Source organism: Aedes aegypti, chromosome 1 (assembly GCF_002204515.2).
Source record: "Aedes aegypti strain LVP_AGWG chromosome 1, AaegL5.0 Primary Assembly, whole genome shotgun sequence".
In the NCBI taxonomy this organism is placed as follows: Eukaryota; Metazoa; Arthropoda; class Insecta; order Diptera; family Culicidae; genus Aedes; species Aedes aegypti.
In genome coordinates this window covers 148,529,596-148,550,346 of record NC_035107.1, presented here as the reverse complement: position 1 = coordinate 148,550,346, position 20,751 = coordinate 148,529,596, and the positions used below count along the sequence as shown (strand labels likewise).

Below are 20,751 nucleotides of genomic sequence, written 5' to 3'. Positions count from 1 at the left end.
AATTTTCTATTAAGGATTCCATGTATTTGAAAACTTTCTGGACTTCCGTGGACATAAAGATTTTGCCAACGTTTGTCCTACCCATGGTTTTAAATGTGGACGCACCTCTGATCAAAACACATATAAATTGAATCGTTCTGTATGAAACTTTAGCGTTATCAGACCTTGCAAACACTTAAATTTCGAATGGTGGTTGAAGATTCCGATTCCATATGTTGAATTCACTTTAATAATTAGAAATGTTCGGCCTCTTCATGATGTTTATTTCGGACACAACCACACTTTTGCTTCATATTCTGGACACTTTGATTCGAATTCCAAAGAATTAGAATAGTTAAATTATTGATTAAACGCACTAAGCCGTTAGAAAGACGTCAAAACTAGTTGAGCATTGTAAATTTCCATGAATTGTTGTATGAAATATTTATTAGAATCATTTTTCAAATTGGAAACTTTTTAACGGCAAATTTTGTAACATTTCGAGTGAAATCTTTCCCATACAAAGTAGAGTGTCCGGAATTTGAAGCTGTCCGGGATTCGAATCAAAACGGTACAGCGAAAAGCTTCCTCTGTGAAAAAAAGCTCACACGGTCATATATAGTTTAAAATACGTCGAAAATAGTTAAATTATGAAGCACTGTTTCATAGTAGGATTTTGGACACCCCAACCTCAAAGTATATATTTTGGCGTTTTCATTTGATTGGAGACTGATTCAAAGAAACTGTTGGTTTAATATGCTCGCGCATAGTCTAATCTATCAAACACCAATGGAAAGTTTTTTTTATTTTTTGAATTTGTTTATTGACATATCGGTCTATTTTGCTCGAAGTAAGAGGGAGCATGGAGAAGAAAGCAATGAATACTAGATGGATAAGTACCGTAAGGGAACGGCGAGAGAAATTGGATTAGATGTTGAAGAGGGCATACCACATGAAACAGTATTACTTGAAACGTCCTTCCTTTTGGCTAACGTCCCCTATGGGAGCGGCTTGATGTGTTTTTAGAATGACACTACCAGGACAGCCAAAAGGAAGGAGGTTTCAAATACTGTTTGGCGATCAAGCAGGTTCTATAGGTTGCATTCACTGTAGTAGGTAGTTGCATCAGGATCGAAGCTCATTTATATTGAGTTTTTATTAATTGAAAGCTGTGGTGATCAAGATTGCATGAATTGCTTGCTTTTCCCATAGTAATTCCCATACAAACTTTTAAGGCCTTGTTCTCATCCAAATCTCAAATTTTGGAAGGACACCAAGAATTTGATATAGAATTGAATGAGCGGTGTGGAGCAAAAACGATTTTTGAATCACCCTTCTAATCATGTTTAAAGTGCGATATTCTACCATAATAAAGAATTAAAAAATAACGAAACTGTATGCAATAGCGATAAATCGCCAATTTCACGATACGTGTGAAAACTTAAGCTCAAACTATCCAATAAAAGTCAAAAAAACAACTCAATTGATTTATTTTTTAATCACTGAACCATTTTATAGCGCATATCACCATTACAATAAAAGCATTATATAATTGTTAGAAAACATTAACATGAAAACGACAACTAATAGCCAACATTTGCTTCTCGTTACTTCCAGGATCTTTCAGCACAACTTATATAACATCGGCGGTTGCTGAGCGCCAACACAGCAAAAAACCATAAAATGGTCGACACACAGCACTTTTGCTTGCGATGGAATAACTATCAGAGCAGTATTACCTCTGCTTTCGAAAATCTGCGGGACGATGAAGACTTTGTCGATGTGACGCTGGCATGCGATGGACGGAGTCTCAAGGCGCATCGCGTCGTCCTATCGGCCTGCAGTCCCTATTTCAGGGAACTGCTAAAGGTAAGCTTGATAAGCATAACAAAGTAGTCGCTGAGATTCTGAAGCTTTGCGCCAACAAATGATAACGATTCCCATATAACAAGTAGGCGAAGTGGTTTAGTCAATAAAAGCGGTTTGGGGAATAAAAATCACTTTTTTGGGGTGATTCAAAAATAACGTCCATAGTTTTTTATTCCATCTATCACGCTTTTTCCAATACCAATGCACTGTTTCATTTTTGTAAACCCCTTCCCCTCCTTCAAACGATGTACATCAATTTTGAATGATCCCTTAGGCTTTCAATGCAGTTTCACCATCAGAAACGCCCAAAATGCATCTATACTTCTGTGAAAGGGCACTCGCTCCCCGAAAAAAAAAACGTGAAACGCATCATGGTGCAACAAAACTGCACCGGTATTGGTGTTACTTAAAAGCATCTGTATGTTTTCTTCGTCATCTATACTCCTGCTGTACGTAACGTGCAACTGCAGTCAAAGACCGAAAAAGTTGACTTGAAAGTAGGACATGCAGTAAACTGCAATCAAACCAATAAGCAAAAAAAAAACAATAATTTGAGAAAGTGTCCTTCAAAGTGCTTAAAAATAAGATTCCACGTTATTCAACCGAAACTGCAGCGACAGCAGTGCAATGCAATGCAATTTGGCGATGCAGACAAGCATCATCATCGTCATCGTGGTTGCATTCGTCACTGCTTAACGTCGCTCAATGTGCATGGAGGGAGAAAGATTTCGCCGAAATATTTGGCCATTGCGTCGCTGCACTCCTATATATGCACTTCCAAATGCACATTTTTTTTTAGCTTGAACAACAGCGGCCATCTCGGATCTCGTCTCGCGACATGGGAAGAAAAGGAAAGTTCGCCTAATTATTTGGTCGTGCGAGACCGACGGGTACTTTGCGGATCCCATTAGCGCCTTTGTTTGCCCTCGCTAGCTTTGAAAATCCGTTATGTGAGGGCGCCTATTCAGGTCACCGACAACTGTATTGCTTGAGATTTGACAATGGAGCTTGCGATGCCCTTGTAAGTGGCCAAGCGGCAGGCTGATTCAATGTTGATGTTTGCCGATAACTCATAAATCAATTCCATACTTGGGCATCTTTATAATTGAGTCCACCGATCGTTGTAAGCATTTTACTATGATTCACTCTTTATTGCGTATTGTTTGAAATCCACTTTTAGGGAATCTATCTGGAAAATTGGTTCTTTGGCGAAGCACCATATATTTAATCAAATTTACCACATTCTTAGAAAAGTAAATGCTTACGTTTCAATCCATTCTCACCCCCTACGACGAAAATATGAATTGTATAGGAAATTCGTTGATTTTGATAATTTGATTGCAAGCGCTTTGAACAAAAAATCAAAACTTTCTATCATAGATGTAGCAAACATAAAACTGATCAAAATTTTGCGTTTCAATTTGACAAATGTCAGAATATAATACAGAAGCCATATTGTCAAGCCACAATCTTTGAGCGTCAAAAGTTAAAATGACTTTATGTTGATGTACAGATAATTGTTATTACCCTTGCCCTCCCCGCAACCAATGTATGCATTTTGTGCACATAACCTATGCCAGTACACATAGCACTTTAATATAAATAGCCTTGGTAAGCTACTTCTACTATGCGACCTTAACATTTGTTACAGAGGATCTACCTCGACAGGGATATTTCTCTGCAGCCGACTCTTGGCGCTACAATTCCTGCATAATCTGAGTGACAACCGTGGATACTTCATTACAACACTCGGAATCCCCAGATTGTCTTGTCCAGAAACGTGTCCTTTCCGCATGTAGCAAGCATGTGACCTCTCTCTACAATAAAGCGCGTGCACTTAAATACGACACGCTCCGCTGCTTCAGGCCATGCGAACGGGTTGGCCCATTTGGCATAAATATATATCACATAATGACATTGTGCATATGGAAGTTTAACATAAAGGGATGTTTCGAATAAAGCGATTTCATATTCTCATTATGCCAAACGTCCCTTTGCGAAACGTCTTTATGCCAAATGTTCCACTCTCCCACCAGCACAATTGAGGCGCACTGGAGACTCTGCGAGCCTTAACTATTATAGGTACTGCCAATGGCTCCTATGCGATGACAGGAACTTCTTCAGGTGGAAGTTCACCTCCACAAGTGGCGTGAGATGAGTAATGCTGATCAAATGAGAGCGAATCAACGATTGTCACCTCATTTGGTTTGTCTGGCCTCACCCGACACGCAGAATAAGCATCACTGCTTTTTTGGAAACACTTTGCTACGCGCTTGCTACTTTCAAGCACACAAACCTTTACGTGCTTTCCAAACGCTTTAGCTTTCTCTTCGTTATATGCGCATTTGGTCCCACATACATAAATCAAGCATAATTGGTAGACAACATCTTCGATTACGTCGCAATAGTTATTATGATCCTATTCAGGCATTGCAGAAATCGTTCTCAATTGATTTCGAAGCTCGATCAAAGCAAGCGAAGAACAACATCGCATCTGTATCGGTCCATGATCGACAATGTGTCGCAAGTTGTAACAAGCTTGATAAAAGCAGTGGCGAAGGAGAGCCCCAAAAAGAGAGCAATGATACAATCCATTTCTCTCGCTAATTTTCCATTGGGGGTAGTGATCGTTTCCCATACCGAGATAGACGTTCGTCGCTCAGATTTGCAGTTTGTGACCACCATCACCTCAGTTTTATAGTAGACTAATTCCAGTTCCCTTACCCTCCTTCCACACGTATGAACGTATGAACGTGTGAACTCCGCTTTTTGCATGGATTCTTAATCCTATCATCTGTGTCAGTGAATCATCGATTTGTTTTAGGCGAGAATTAACGTACAAATAAATTACCAGATTGTCCGGACGTTTCGGTCGTTTTACTGGCCTACGACCATCTTCTGCGGACTAATCTTCTAGCCGTTTGTTTACAGTTGGACGGCCATAACTTTTACAAACATCATATTTGACCACCGTTTCCGATAGAATCTAAAAGATATGATCATGAACTTAAAATCTCATCTTTTGTTTCTACCACCCGCAGAGCACACCCTGCAAACATCCAGTAATAGTACTACAGGATGTGGCGTTCACAGATCTCCATGCGCTCGTAGAGTTCATCTACCACGGCGAGGTGAATGTTCACCAACGATCTCTTAGCTCCTTTCTAAAAACAGCAGAAGTTTTGAGAGTGTCGGGACTGACCCAGCAACAAGCTGACGAAACACACAATGTAAGTTGACAGAGAGCATTTTATCGATTTTCTGTTAAGATGTCCGAACAGATTTTACAAAATGACTAAATATTCCAAAATCTATTTCCAGTTAGCACAAGTACAAACATCAACTGGATCCGGGAGTCGAACACCGGTAAGCCATCATCCCAGTTATCCGGATAAGTTCGTCGAGGACGCACTGTTCGCCCAAGGGGTGCCTCCGTCGTCACATCTCAACAACCTACACCACACACCGGCAGCTCATGGTGGACCCACTGTGAACCAGCTGCTTAGAAGGGCCGCGGCAGCTGCTGCGCTTAGGCGCGAACGCAACAATTCGAACCAATCCGACGAACTGTCCCTGAAGCGCCATCGGATGTCCACGGACAACAATATCCTTGGCAATAACAACAATCTGGATGTGGTGAGTCACATGCCGCAAATCACCGCAACCGACTTCTCCACCAACATGAAAACCAACAACAGCGCTCCGCACTCCCCGCATATAAAAGAACAGCACCGGCACGAGAGCAATAAGACGCCTAATGGTGAGAAACTATTCTCTTCTTTGTTATGCGTAGCGTAGTATGGTATTGATTTGAGCTATGTAAACCTGTCGTTTGCTTTTTGTTTTAAAACTTATTTTATCAACTTTTAATGGTTCACACTGACTTAAATGTAGGTTTCACTTTCATTGCCACAGGTAACAATAACAATAGCATCAACATCAACAACAACACAAACAATCTGAACAACAACAACAACAACAATAACAACAACAACAACCTAAATACCCACAGCAAGGATAGTTCAAATGTGGGTGACCAGCCCAGTAGTAATCTGGCGAGTATAGCAACCAACGGTGGAAATGGTGGAGGAAGCCTAGGTTCCCACACCGACAAGGACAGCCTCACTCCATCTCCTTCCGTGCGTTCCAACGAGGACGTCAAATCGGAACCCATGGAGCTGGTGTGCAGTTCAAACGTGGAGAACGATAACAGTTCGGACTCGATCGAGGACGATCACCACGATATCCCGCATCCTGCCGACATTAAGGGTCCTATCAGGTAAGCTGCCCTTAAGAAAAGTCCACATGAAGTCACGTACGATAATCTGTTCTTTGTTTCTTCTGCCCGAATTCAGCTCGCCCCATGAAGACGAAATGGACGGCAGCATACATTCCCACCCTGCACCTCCTTTTCTGATTTCACCCGGTGATCAGAAACTATTTGGTGCTCCAGGGTCGTTCAACTTCTCGATGGCGGCGCTTGCGGACCCTGCCACACTCGCAGGTATAAAAAATTGATTAAATCAATTCGTTAAATTTTTTCGTTGAGGAAATAGTACCGTGATGCATCAATACCCGGACACTTAAGGCAATACAAAACATCAAACTCTGGTTTGAATATGTTTCATTCAAATGTAATCAAAGTTCTGTCACGCAACACGTCATTTCATACAATAGCTTCATTGTAGTCTTGAACATTACTGAAAAAGTTACGTTTTAACTTGAAATTCGTTAAATTAACATAGCATATCTTGTTTTTAAATCCGGACACCTTGAGCAGATGTTGTCTTCAAATCCGGACACTCTTGGTTCAAAATCCGGACAACGGTATTTCTTGGTCAATACGTATTGAAAATGAATGCGAATTGCATTAAAACTTAATTTTATATCACTTTCAAATCAATTTGAAACATGTTTGTGCCATACAGTGTTCTCAAGAGTAGCGCGTACGTAATAATTGTCACTTAGTTTACCTGAACTGGAGCGCCTTTTGCTCGAACAGCATATTAGATAGTTTACCGGCATTGAGTAATATTCTGATCACTTATAATGTTCTTGATACCAATTGTATGAGTTCTTTGTATACACATTTACACGACTTTTAGGTTTAACTTTCCAAATATTAACACAAACACGTAAAACATAGGGCTTTTCTGTTATGTCCGGATTTGAAATCACTTGTCTGAAAATCCGGACAGTCACTTTAAACACAATTAATTATATATTCTCTGCATATTCCATTGCAACTGTATCGTCAAACTGAGTAAATATTATGCCGTTCACAATTTTGTACCAAACACATCATGAAATATATATTTCAAGCACATTATCGTAAATCAAACTTTGTTCGTGTGTGCGTCGGCTTTTTGACTGAAATCACTTGCACAACAAAAAAGTGACATCTAATCGGAACATCGCACTTGTTTCTATTTTTAATATTTTTTGGTAATGGTAACTAGATTACAAATGATACTTATATGATCAGCAATGTTGAAGTTAAACTTAAAGAACAAAAACTAAAGTTAAAAGCTATTATTATATCCTTTAAATAATGGAATTCATTGAAGTGTCCGGATATTGGTACTGTCCGGATTTTGATTCACCACGGTACTTTGTAACTAAACTTCAAAGAATACATCAACAAAGTAGGATTTCTTCATTCTATATTTGAGATTTTTGTAAAACAAATTTTATCGCTGTGCGCAACGTGAAGCTGTTCTGGTAACAACATTTAAAAAAAATGGTAACAGTTTCTAAAACAACACCTTTTAAAGTCGCTGTGGAGCGTTTTACAGCCCACCCATATACTATGAGGAATACATGCTCACCCCATTTTTGATAGTTGAATTGGTTGCACGAGAAAAGACAAAATCGTCCCACTGCACCAACAAGTATTAGCATTAGCATTGAGCATTTCGCACAAAATCGTAGGTGGTACAGTCTTAGACCATTGTATGAGGGTTACCTTCTACCCGTCCGCCACAGTCAGAAATTTGGGACTTCGTTTTACGAACCTCTTCTGCAATCCGTCGCTCCTCTAGCATTGAACACTACATTATATAAACGGACACGCTCGATTTAGTCGTAACTTAGCACTGCATTCGAGCAAAATGCGCACAAATCGAGAACAGAACTCCAGTAATTATCTACAGAAAAGAAACAAAACTTTTAATAGCTTTGAAAAAAAAAATCCACGGAACAATTGCACGTAGCATATTACCATCCACCGAAGCCAATTTGAAAAAAAAAAACGTTGAACGAGGTAAACGTCACACAAAATTCAAAACGCGCACGGCTTGCTGCGATCTCCCCGAACAGCACCAAATGGCATTGTTCCCAAAATCAGTGTTAAAATGTTGTTGTACACTCAGAAACGCGTATAGTCACAGAATAACTAAATTTAAGTCAATTCTGACTATTTTCAATCTGCCTCTCTTTTACTCTGAAGGGAATATTACACATCTCTAAGCTTGAACCCAGCAAAATGACAGTTAGTGTAGAAATTCACAGTGGATATGAGTAATTGACACCGAAAAAGGCTACAAGTGGTAGTCGGAATTAGCGTAAATTTCAAAATATAATGCAATTAGAGCGAAATTAAAAGGTACAATACTCTAATCTACTTTACAGATTCTATTTATTGAGATTCTGCTCAGAGGGTTCAAAAACGTGAAAGAGACTGTTTTAGATTATGTATTTGGGCTATACACTTAGTTCACCACTTTTCTTCGATTCGTTCAAATTCAATTGGATTCTTAAATAATTCCATTTCAGCTTTTGAAAACACATGAGCGTTTTTCAACTAGATTCTAGAAATTTTCACTTCGAGTTCGTACAATCATAGGCTGGGGTTTCAAAAATTTCTGGGCATGAGTTGTATACAATCCTGATAGGGAACAATCTGATGCATGGAATCGACCATATTGACGCGTTTTCAGTGCAGTGTGCTTCACGCAACAATTATACCTTCTCGAAGCGAAATGTAAAAAACTCAAACTGGCTCGATTGAACTTCATCATTACGTTCGCGAGTTTCACAGGATGCAGGTGGAAAGGAAACTGGCAATCTTGTGGTAAGTACTTTCTACCCAGCATTTCTGACCAATTTCAAGCTAGGGTTGTAATAAACTTTTGAGAATTGTTTTCGCATAATCGAGGGCAAGCTTGTTACAGAATTTTGAGGTGGATCCCTACAGAACCTTAGGTAATATCAGGTCCATCCAATTTCTGAGATTTCTTACGCGCCATACAATTTATTTTTAATTTTCATACAAAAAATCTTTCTATGGGGGGAGAGGAGGGTTGAAAAACCCCGAAAAATGTCTAACGTAATAAATGGACAGCCCCTTTCCTGCACTGAAGTGTGCAGTACGGGAATAGTCATTACCTAACTGAAACCAGTGCTGTAATGATTCATTACGCAACGCTTTCTCATTACGCAACTGTTTTCAGTTGCGTAATGAATCATAACTAGGGACAATGGAAATTTGCGGCAAAATTTTCGAAATTTCGCGGGTGCCTAAGGCGATAATACCAAAATTTCGTGGCTTTGTCGCGGTCCCATAGTTTTGACCATATTACACACAAAAATGCATGTTTTTAGAGAAAATACCCAATTAATGTGAAAATTTAGCGCTATTTCATTAACGAACTGATTCCACGAATAGGAATGAAAAGTTTAATAATAGAGTGGCAATTCAAAATTTGGAAAGGAACAAGCTGGCCAGAAGCAATGTACTCCATTGGGCCAGAAGGACCTCCTAGTTAAAACTAAATTGTATGAAAATATTTGTCTGCACACCGATTTCAAAATAAGAACGCCATGTTCACAGCCAAAACATTGGAATTTACTGCGATTGTAATATAAATTCTTCAAATTTCGCGGATTTCGCGGCTTCCGTGAAATCGCGAATTTCCATTCTCCCTAATCATAACACAACAATTTCTCAGAAATTGTAAAATAATGGTGAATGCATTCTGATATAATTTCTGATACCCTTAAGTGGTCTTCTACGAAATTGCAAAAAATGTTGTACGTAACTCGTTGCAGAACTCGATTTTTACAACACTCGTCGTAATTAATCCTCTCTCTCCGTAATCTACTATTACACAACAAGGTGCAGAATGAAGATTTTTACAGCACGAGTCGTAAGTTTATCCAACGAGGCTTTCCGAGTTGGATAATTACGATGAGTGCTGTAAAAATCGAGTTCTGCACCGAGTTGCGTACAACATTTTTTTGCAATTTCTCATCGTAATAGGCTGTTTTCCATCACGCCAATCTGTCATGGAACGGCCTACTTTCCTACACTGAAGTATGCAGTGCGGGAATAGTCATTGCTTAACTGAAACCAGTGCTGTAATGGTTCATTACGCAACGCTTTCTCATTACGCAACTGTTTTGAGTTGCGTAATGACTCATTACCCAACTATTTTCTGAAATTGCAAAATTATGGTGCAAGCATCCAGATGTTATTTCTGATACCCTCCAGTGGTGTTCTACGAAATTGCAAAAAATGTTGTACGCAACTCGTTGCAGAACTCGATTTTTACAGCACTCGTCGTAGTTATCCAACTCGGCAAGCCTCGTTGGACAAATGTACGACTCGTGCTGTAAAAATCGTCATTCTGCAACTTGTTACGTAAACTACTATTTTGCTATTTCATGAAAGGTTACTTGAGGAAAAAATTCTAAACTATTTTTCATTGATCTGCACATGGACGTTTGTAGCCATGTTTGAAAAATTCTGATCATAGTAGGTTGTATTAAGCAATTGTCACAATTTTTCAACCCATCGTTCGGATAGCATCATCATTCGAAACAATGAGCGATTCCGATTGGTATTGAGTCGGCAGCGGAAGTTACCCTGGCTGGTCTCCTACCGGAGAACTCTAATGTAAAATTTCTGAAGCTACTACCGTCACCAGCAGATTGAACAGAACACTGCTCTCGTCGATTGTCTGCGTCTCTACTGCCAGATTATGGGGTAGATATTTCTGTTCTAAAGAGGCATGGAGGATGCCCAGTACCTCGGCTGCAAGATCGTCTGCTCCAGTGCAAATAACGGCTGGAAAAATAATACAATTTCCAGCTGAGCGGAAAATATTCCACAGTTCCCAGTACCAATAATGCTAATTACACAAATCCTGAACAAACATTAGTAGACTTCTCCGTTTTGCTACATAAGAGTGATAGTTATATGAATCACATGTCAACCATTACGTTACTGAAAAGCATTGCGTAATGAACCATTATGCAACCCAAATGCGTTGCGTAATGAGTCATTACCAAACGCTTTTCAGTTAGGTTACGACAATTCGGGAAAGAAGGCCATTTGACGGGATGGCGTGATGAAAAACAGCCTAAATCTATGGTTTATCTTTGTAATTCATTCATTTTGATTTCCTTGTATTAAATGCACCATCAATTTCATCTTTATTGAACAGGTTTCAACCCACAAGCCCTCCAAGCTGCAGAACTTGCTGGTTCACCACAAGGTAAGTCCAAAACCAAAATTTATTAAATTTTACTATTTGACTGTGGAATCTATCTCTCACATTTATTTACATATTGATTTATTTACCAAAAACATAATGAGCCCAAAAAATATATATTTTCCATTTTCCAATTTTAAATCCAAACATCAAACTAATACCGATAACAATTAAACAAGCAAGACGAACGTCAATGTTAGTTTAAACTTCTTATCGCATAAGAAAATATGGATTAAAAAAAACGCCAAAACCTCGCTTCAGCTCACTTCTATTTTCTGTTTTCAAATCTCTCAGTCTTCTTTTTTCAATCAACATACGACGACAAAACGAACTTAAAGAATACAGTACAGTTTCACAACTTTCCATATTTTCTTCGAATAAAAAAAAAACACTAATACAACTACCACGTCAAGCCAAGGTGTAATGTTTTGTGAAGCAAATAATAACAAATCAAACAAAGGTTTATCAATCCTAAACCGTGTACATACCAAAGATTTTTGTTTTTAATTTAAACGATACGTTAATATTTACGGTACTGCTTAACGGTTATTGAACGTTACTGTAACCTTATATGCAAGAGGTTCAATGTATTTTTTAGTTTCAATTCATGAAAATCGGTGTAAGGTTTGCGAAATCGCGTCATTTTTTTCTGTACATTCTGAGCTTCCCGAAAACGCGACTTTGTTTTATTTTAGATTATCTGATAACTACGAGATAATAGACGTCGGACGAATATGGATGAACTTGTTCCCATTCCAAATTGAACTACTAACCTCAAACTAACTGTACTATTCATTTTCAAATGACTAACCGCTTTTTTTCTATCACGATCCGCGCAAATCAAAACCCTCCCTCAAAAATTGACAAACCAACCCCCTACAAAATTCAGTCCAAATCGTTGACTTTCGTTTGGTAATCCTTTTCATTTGTATTCGCTCATTATTTAACTGTTATCGATTGTGTGCCTACATTCGTTTCTTAATTTCCGATCAGTGTTTTAAGTATTGTATATTTGTTATTTGGAATTCTGATATTTCGTGTTATGGTCGTGTTCATTATTAAACGTCGTGTTTGTGTGTTTTACTCATAATATTAATATGTATTACAAAATAAAACTATATGTGTTTTTAATTTCATTTTCATTTATTAATTGCTGCATTCAATGAATAACGTAAAAATCTAGCAATTGTTCAATTGATAAATACCAACGAATGAGATGTCATTGTGTTTTTTCTTCATTTTGTTTTCGTAAAATCTTACACAACTGCAAATGCGCACGTAGCTTTTTGCAAAACAATTGAAATGTAACAAATGAAACGACAACTAATTATTCAACCACACAAATGATATCTAAATTTTTATCCCAAATGTCTAAATCTTCGATAGATTCGATAGATTTACAGAGAACGTTGGAGGCAATGCAAATGCTATCATGTGCTAAGAATGTATTGATAAAGAATGTTTAATTTAAGCTGGTTTCAAACATAAAAAAGAATATGATTAATTTGACATTCTTATCACTTGTTTTCGGAAGAAATGTAATGCCAACAACGTTGTAAAGCTATTTGGTCTACGAATCCGCCCACCCCTAGGATGTCAAAAATTCGGCTTCACCTTCGCTATCCCAAATTCCGGAAGAAAGACCATCATTGGAAATTTTCACTCATCTCCCAATTTGTATCGAAAACCCCCCAATAAAAAAAAACAAACAAATGTACTCTGGCACAATTGCGGTAGTTTAAGTACTAATACAATTATGGACAATCACATCAACAAAAAACCTGAATATACCTGTATATATGACTTTTAGAGCGTATACTATGATTATTGGCAATGAAACTAAAATTATGCGAAACAAATGTAAATATTAAGGTAATAAAATAAAATATTTATACACGAACGCGGAAATTGGAAATGGAAATTTTACTATGTTATAAGCTGTATGCAAATGTAAGTGTTTTCAAAAATCAACTTTTCGAAAAATGGATGTACAACTACTTTACCTCTAATCCTTCTCACAATGCAGATCAAACTGATGAAGTGCTGTCACGAGTCCGTAGCAACACACGCTAAGTTGTTTTAAATCGTTTACTGTGATATTGAATAGTCAAATAACTGAACTGATTTGTGTTCGTCATATAAGCAAATTTTCACTGTTGAATAATCGATGTATTTTTCCGAAATTCTTTACCGCCAAAACTACCTTTATACAGATAGTTTATGCGTCTTAATTCACAACGTAGCAATGTACTGCAATATTTTTTCTACTTGTTTTTGAATACTTTTTAATTATATGAACGCATATCACCTTTATGAACTTTTTTCAATTGAAAATAATGTATTTTTATTTGTTTTAAAAGCACAGTTATTATCTGAGAATAATCTGTGTCAAAATTGTCATTTTTGCATTCGTATATCGTGTAGTAGGCTAGGCGCGAATATACCATTACGAAAAGATCGTGGCCCGACCGGGAATCGAACCCAGACACCTTAACCTGGGCTTTGTTGTACCTTCTAGGCTATTTTCTATCCTCGGACTTTGCTTTTGCTCAGGAAGGCAGAAGGACATCTCCCAAATAGCTTGTCAGCACGGGCACGGTGTAGATGATTTGACTTGTCATTTGGTGTAGTCATCCAAAAACACGGCTCACAGTGTCTGATTGTTCTCAGATCATGGAGCGCATATGATTGTCTCAATAGCTCAGCTTTATGCACTAAGATCATTTTGTAGATTTTTTTCCGTACAAAAGAAATGAAACGATTTTTCTCAATTGATCATTGAAACTGTCAAAACTTTTGCAATGGAAAGCATATATTCAATGAGAGGGGCCCAAATAGCCGTAGCGGTAAACGCGCAGCTATTCAGCAAGACCAAGCTGAGGGTCGTGGGTTCGAATCCCACCGGTCGAGGATCTTTTCGGGTTGGAAATTTTCTCGACTTCCCAGGGCATAGAGTATCTTTGTACCTGCCACACGATATACGCATGCAAAAATGGTCATTGGCATAGTAAGCTCTCAGTTAATAACTGTGGAAGTGCTCATAAGAACACTAAGCTGAGAAGCAAGCTCTGTCCCAGTGGGGACGTAACGCCAGAAAAGAAGAAGAAGATATTCAATGTAATAATACACGCAAAAAAATTTTGCGGTAAAAACTACCATTTTAGGGGGTTAACTTAAGCGCTCACACCGGCAATTATCAGCAGACCAGAAATGCGCTTGATTTTACCATGTCTGTAGTTGGAATCAGATTGTTGTAAATTAGTTCTGTCAAATGTACCAGTAATGCGGTGGGGTGTATCGTAAACATAGTAAATTGTACTGAATTTCCATGGTAGTTTTAAGAATGGGCGTAGTCAGCTAAAATAGTTATTTTTACCACAGAATTTTTTCCCGTGTATGGTTGTGCTGCTTACCCCGAACGCCTATTCCCCGAATACTAGTTCCCCATTTCTTTTTTTTTTTACAAGGGACCCCCTAAGTAGGTAACTCAGGGTTACGGGGATGGCGCACCAACGACGACCCGTTAAAACCAGCCCATGCACTGTACTTGAGCAATTCTTTTTGAACTGCTCAATTGGTGTACAGTGTATCGATATTATTTATTTTATTTATTTATTTATTTGGCCTTGGCCTCAGACCCTTATCTCTCTGGAGCTACCTTACGGTATTTCTTCGGGGAGGGGCCATATGCAGCACAATACATGTAGCAAAAGTAGCCTAGGCAAACTGCTTCTCCTATCCGACTTAAACAATATTACAAGGGACCATCTTCGACAGGGCTAATCCTCTGCAGCCAACTCTTGGTCGGCGCGCCATATTGTGAGTGACAGCCGTATTTACTGCATTCCAGCAATCGGCATCCACACACATTCTCTCTATTATTTTGTCGGGGACGTGTCCCCTCCGCATGTAGTGAGAATGCGATCTCTCACAACAATGAAACGGGGGCAATCAGTTCCCCATTTAAAGGTGGTCAACGAACCGGGCATCTGATATGCAACCTTCTTCATTTGATTGACGGTTCTTTTGAATGCTAATCGTTCTTTCTAATACACCACCCTACTATTCTTGCACATTCAGAACTGTATCCCTTTTCGAGAAAACAGGTTATTCGGGGAACTGGCTTTCGGGTAAATGACATTCAGGGAAACGGGGAAAAGTAGCACAATCTATATACAGTAACGCCGCTGTTTTGATGCGGTGATCGCAACGTTAGTTCTCTCCATTGATCTATTGATGGATGTACTAACTTGTTATAATTGTATAAAGATGTTCATGATCCCGTTTATCTAGGGCATATTGGGTTGAATCCAAAAAATACTGCCTGGATTCCTACACGCATTTTAAAGAACACGATTTTCGGGACCCACAGAACGCACATATCTGAAAATGCTACGCGTTGTAGAGTAGCATTTTGAACTCTATCCGCTTGTCTTGAAGAAGCGAATGTATAGTACAATCGATAAAAATGGGACAGAATACCATTTCATTATATTTTCTAGTAAAACTTTTTATTAAAGAAATTTATGTTGCATTTATGATCAAGAATCTAAAGAATGTTTTAATCAGATATATTAGCTGTTGATTGCTCAATGAGTGGTTTCAGTACTGAAATTATATCAAGATTCTGCAGAATGAGAAATGAAAAAATCTCCGTAAACTATCCGAATCATTTGATTTTTGAAAACACAAACATACATAGCCTCTAGTTTGGTAAGCAGGAACATTTATTTTTAGGGAAGATCAATCCAATGCTTTATAATTTAAATTTAAGTTTTACTACTTTACTAATGGTTGAAGGGATATTGGAATTATTTTCGCAATTTTATTATATTTATTGTTGATTCGATTTGCAATTCCAAATTATGTAGACTATTTTCAACAAATCGGCTTACGCAAAACGGAAGGATAATTTCATTTAATTCAAGTTGTATCTTATACATTACCGACATGCGAGTCGGTCAGACGATATTATTCTGATATTGAGCCAATGGACTACTTACTTACACCTGTAAAGTACACAATTGGTGATGGCAGAGTTAAATCCATTAAACGAATTACAATCATTTGCCATTGTTGAGTAATTTTTGGGCTAATATGCGACGTATTTTACAACTTCTTCTGTCGTCAGGTCGACTGACGACGATCACAAATTCCAACGAAAAATCGTCTGACATCTACAATGCACCACGCACTTCATCGTGTTCGATCCTGCCATCAACGGCCATCCCGCTGCTCCATTCCGTGGCGCTGAATCAACCAGGCGAGGACTTTCGCTGTGATCCGTGCAATAAGAATCTATCGTCGTTGACACGTCTTAAACGTCACATTCAAAACGTACATATGAGGCCAACAAAAGAACCCATATGCAATATTTGCAAACGAGTCTACAGCTCGCTCAATAGTCTAAGAAACCATAAAAGCATCTATCACCGAAACATGAAGCCGCCAAAAGAGGAGCATAGCTTGGCACCGAGCGCTATTCCCACGTCACAGCCTTCTATGACCAACATGTCCAGTGCCGTGGATCAGAAGCACCAGTATTTCTCTTTAAGCCATCACACAGCCTAGACAAATGATTCTTCCACGCCTGCTACGCCTTGCATCACTCGACATTATAACGCTTAAATGTACTTTGTTTAGTTTGATTATTTTAAATGTTATAATTATCAATACGATTGAGAACAGAACTTTTACACGAATTAAATTTTATCACTTTTCTTATAGAAGTAGGAACACTTCCGAGAACATAGTAGTATTTCTTTGGTTCACGCATCAATTACGCTTACACAGTTCTCGTACATTTACTTCTAGGAAAGCATGAATTAAAACGTTTGTTCGAGCAAATATCGTAGTTAATAAAATCAAATCAAAAGTTATCTATACTATCCTAAGTGTACCGAATTAGCAATTATAACTAGGCAAATCCCAAAATTTAAAATTATGACCAGAACGCCAAATTCTGTAGACAATGGAAAACAATGCAAAATTGGAAAACAAAAATTGAGACATTAGTGACTTCTAAAACCAAATCAGGCTCATTCAATCAAAAACAAAACAACAAAAGTTACTTTTCTAACCGAAAAAAAAAACAATTTCAAATTGCATAAACAAAATAGCTGTACATTTTTTGGCTGCTTTTGATCTTGGTACCGTTGTGAGCTTTTTTCCGAAAGCTGGATTAAAACCAACGATAGATAGTGCGAGAAGAGATAAGCGAATAACGAATTCAGTAACTCGTGCGTTGATAATCTTGCGCCGTATGCTCTTTGATAGAATTTTCGTTGAAAACATGTTACAGTAATCCTAAGTTGCATACACTACAATTGTCGTATTATCTACCAATTCCAAATACGGAAGATTTTATCCCTCTCCCACGGATATTAATGAATGTTATGGAATTGAAACGTGTATTTATAATCTCTTACCCTGCTTATACTTAATTCATCAAAACCGTAGGTGTTAATGTCATTCATGTTATTTTCGCTGACAGGAATAATTTGAAAAATGGAAAATATAATATAACATTTATCATTTGGTTTTCAAAACATAATATTACTATTTTCGTTTCAAATTCGGAAAACATTGCGCTTCTCAAAATCAAAAGTAACTAAAATATGCCTGAAATTAAAATGAATTCAAACCAAAAAAAAAAACAAAACAAAAAAATCTCAATTGCTCAAGAAACTAGTAAGTCACTATTGTCTCTCTTTTCTTTTCCCGGTGATGCTGCATATCAATCCGATCAATCGCAATCACGCAATATGAATTGCACACTCTAATATAACGGTGGTCGGATGGTTGGGACACACACGCACACTCGCCTGATGATGATGTTGGGGTGGTGATGATTGCAGGTATGAGCACAGGACGGCCGTCATCTCCATCGGATTTAAACCACTCCAGCGGCGGTGGAGGGAACCGGTTAACCCTACCGCTTCCGCTGACTGCTTGCCATCGATGTGATGTTTGCGGTAAATTATTAAGTACAAAACTCACCCTCAAACGGCACAAGGAGCAACAGCACCTGCAACCGTTGAACAATGCCGTTTGTAATCTGTGTCACAAAGTTTTTCGCACACTAAATAGCCTAAATAACCACAAGAGCATATACCATCGTAGACAAAAACTTCTCCACCATCACCACCAGCACCATCCTCAGCATCCGTTTGCTTCGGTAGCTGCGGTTGCTGCGGCTGCTGGTGCTGCCAGTCCTTTGCATCATCCATCGCAGCATGCGCTGCTTGGCGATGCAGGCGGTGCTGGCTGTGACATGAAGCATAGCATCGCAAAACTAGAATTTCTCTAAGTGCTCATCCCCAAGGCATTTACTCTATTTGTATAGATGTTCAACAAAGACTGCGCAAAGATGTAGTGCCAGCAAAATCCTACAATGTGCGCGCCAGTCTTGGTCAATTAAAATCAAAACAATACAACAACTTGCTAAATAGTTTGACAAATGAAAAAAAAAACTAGAAAATGACGTTACATACACTGCAAAAATTAGAGAAAATAATTGTGATTTTTTTCTTATCATAGACAGAAATACTCACATTTGGTTGAAAAACGAATCAACTGAAGGCAAGTGTTGGTCCAGATCGAATATATAACACATATAATACTAATTGATAGTTTTTTCGCCTGTAACGAGTTTGTTTGAAGATTATTTTCAAAAGGCAACCGCAACTATTGTTGAACTATACTTTTGAAATTCATCATATTTATTTAGTTATAATTTCATTGGAAACTTTATTCAAAATATTATTTTTTAGTTCTATCATTATGTTTACATAAACCATTAAATATGTCTTCTATGGTTATAGGTGTTATACAACTGCAAAGAGTTCTTTATTTTAATATATTTTCTGCATTAAAGCAAAAAATGATCCGTTAGAATAATATTTTCCGTTCTTCACACTGTCTGTATATGTAACTGTTTCACTAATTTAGTAGTACGACGAAAAACGAGCTTAGACAATATCGAAAATTTAAAAAGAAAAGAACAAAGATTGATTAAAAATACAAATACGAACGACTCATGAAGGTATCTTTCGTATTGAACATACACGAAACTTTTATCTGACAAGCTACGCAATTGGCTACACAGTAGATGATATAGAAAACGACTTAACTCAAAATTGCATACTTAACACAACTGTTGCGATTAGAACGAATCCAACAGTCCAAGAGACTTAAATTTTTATTGATGCAATTGTTATACGCTTGCAGTCTTCTTTTATGATGGAAAATAAACCATTTCGGCCAATCTATTAAGCTATGTGCAATAATCGATTTAAATCTTTTGGCTGAGCTACGCTTTTTTCTCAACTTTCACCGTTGTATTCATTTGTTTTTATTTTTTTTTAGAAAAAGCTCTATCTTCTAGAGTGTCAGTTAGAAATTTACACATATCAAAATGAGTGGTAATATTAACGGGTTCAAACTGGTCGGAAGTCAATGCAACCTACCATAAAAATACAATTCTTATGTTCATTTTTTGGGACATAACGACCAAAAATACAACTATGATATCAAACAATAAGTGTCAATCTTATCAGACCCATCCCTGGTGAATCGATAAACCTAAAACTATATAAATTTTCAAACTCTCCTTAGAGTGATTAAATTTGAAGTATGTATCTTATTTTAGCATTTTTGCGCAAAACATAAAAGCCATATAGTTTCTTTTTTCGATACTAATCAAAATTGAAAACATATCGATTAGTTTTTTCATTATATCAGAGGATTTTCAAGATTATAATATAAATTTCTGAATCTATCGTTTAAGATGACAGCGATTAGAAAACTTTTTGCATGGGAAATTGTCATTCTACAACTTTTTGAAGACCGCAATCGAAGTTAGCAAAGTTTTGAGGCGAAAGCAAAGAACATAATTTCGAATCTTCAGCGTTATAACTTAGAGAAATGTTAAAATTTGATAGAAATGTATCATTTAATATAAAACATTATATACAGCCATTCCATGAAAAACCGATCTAATGGGTCTCCGAATTCCGTGAAAATTTGCTATTTTGTTCTTTATCCGAAATAAGGATACACGTATTTTTGGATTTTTTGATTAGCGTGACCATTTCCGAAATAGAGTGACCAGAAAAACCGCGATTTTGCAAAATTTTTATTTATAAAAAAAATATAACTTTTGAACCGTTTGACCGATTTTCAATCTTTTTGGACGAAATGAAGGCTAAAGATTTTGACTTTTCGGGAAAAATATAAAATTTCACAAAAATTGTGTTTTTACATGAAAAAACTCAATAGTTTCCGTTTTTTCGTGTTTTGAAGGCCTCGGGACCAAAGGTGCTATCGCTGTTCTCATTTTTTCTTGAAAGATCAGAAAATTTTACGTAAACTGTCAAATTTTCAGCGATGTATGTTTTTTAATTTTTGA

At 37.5% G+C, this 20,751-nt stretch overlaps 1 protein-coding gene across 8 annotated transcripts in view; it reads left to right on the top strand.

Moving 5' to 3' along the window:
* Window positions 1-20,751, top strand: part of LOC5570618 (broad-complex core protein isoforms 1/2/3/4/5) — a 190,965-nt gene that overhangs the window by 148,786 nt on the left and 21,428 nt on the right. For 3 of the 8 annotated variants that reach the window (XM_021850719.1, XM_001659170.2, XM_001659169.2), the window contains exons 2-7: window positions 1,597-1,848; window positions 4,890-5,078; window positions 5,170-5,608; window positions 5,743-6,127; window positions 6,204-6,352; window positions 11,295-11,345. In XM_021850719.1, coding sequence (XP_021706411.1) covers window positions 1,663-1,848; window positions 4,890-5,078; window positions 5,170-5,608; window positions 5,743-6,127; window positions 6,204-6,352; window positions 11,295-11,345 — 1,399 coding nt within the window. In that variant the 5' untranslated portion in view covers window positions 1,597-1,662. The other 5 variants (XM_021850704.1, XM_001659167.2, XM_021850697.1 and 2 more) reach the window with 5 other exon arrangements.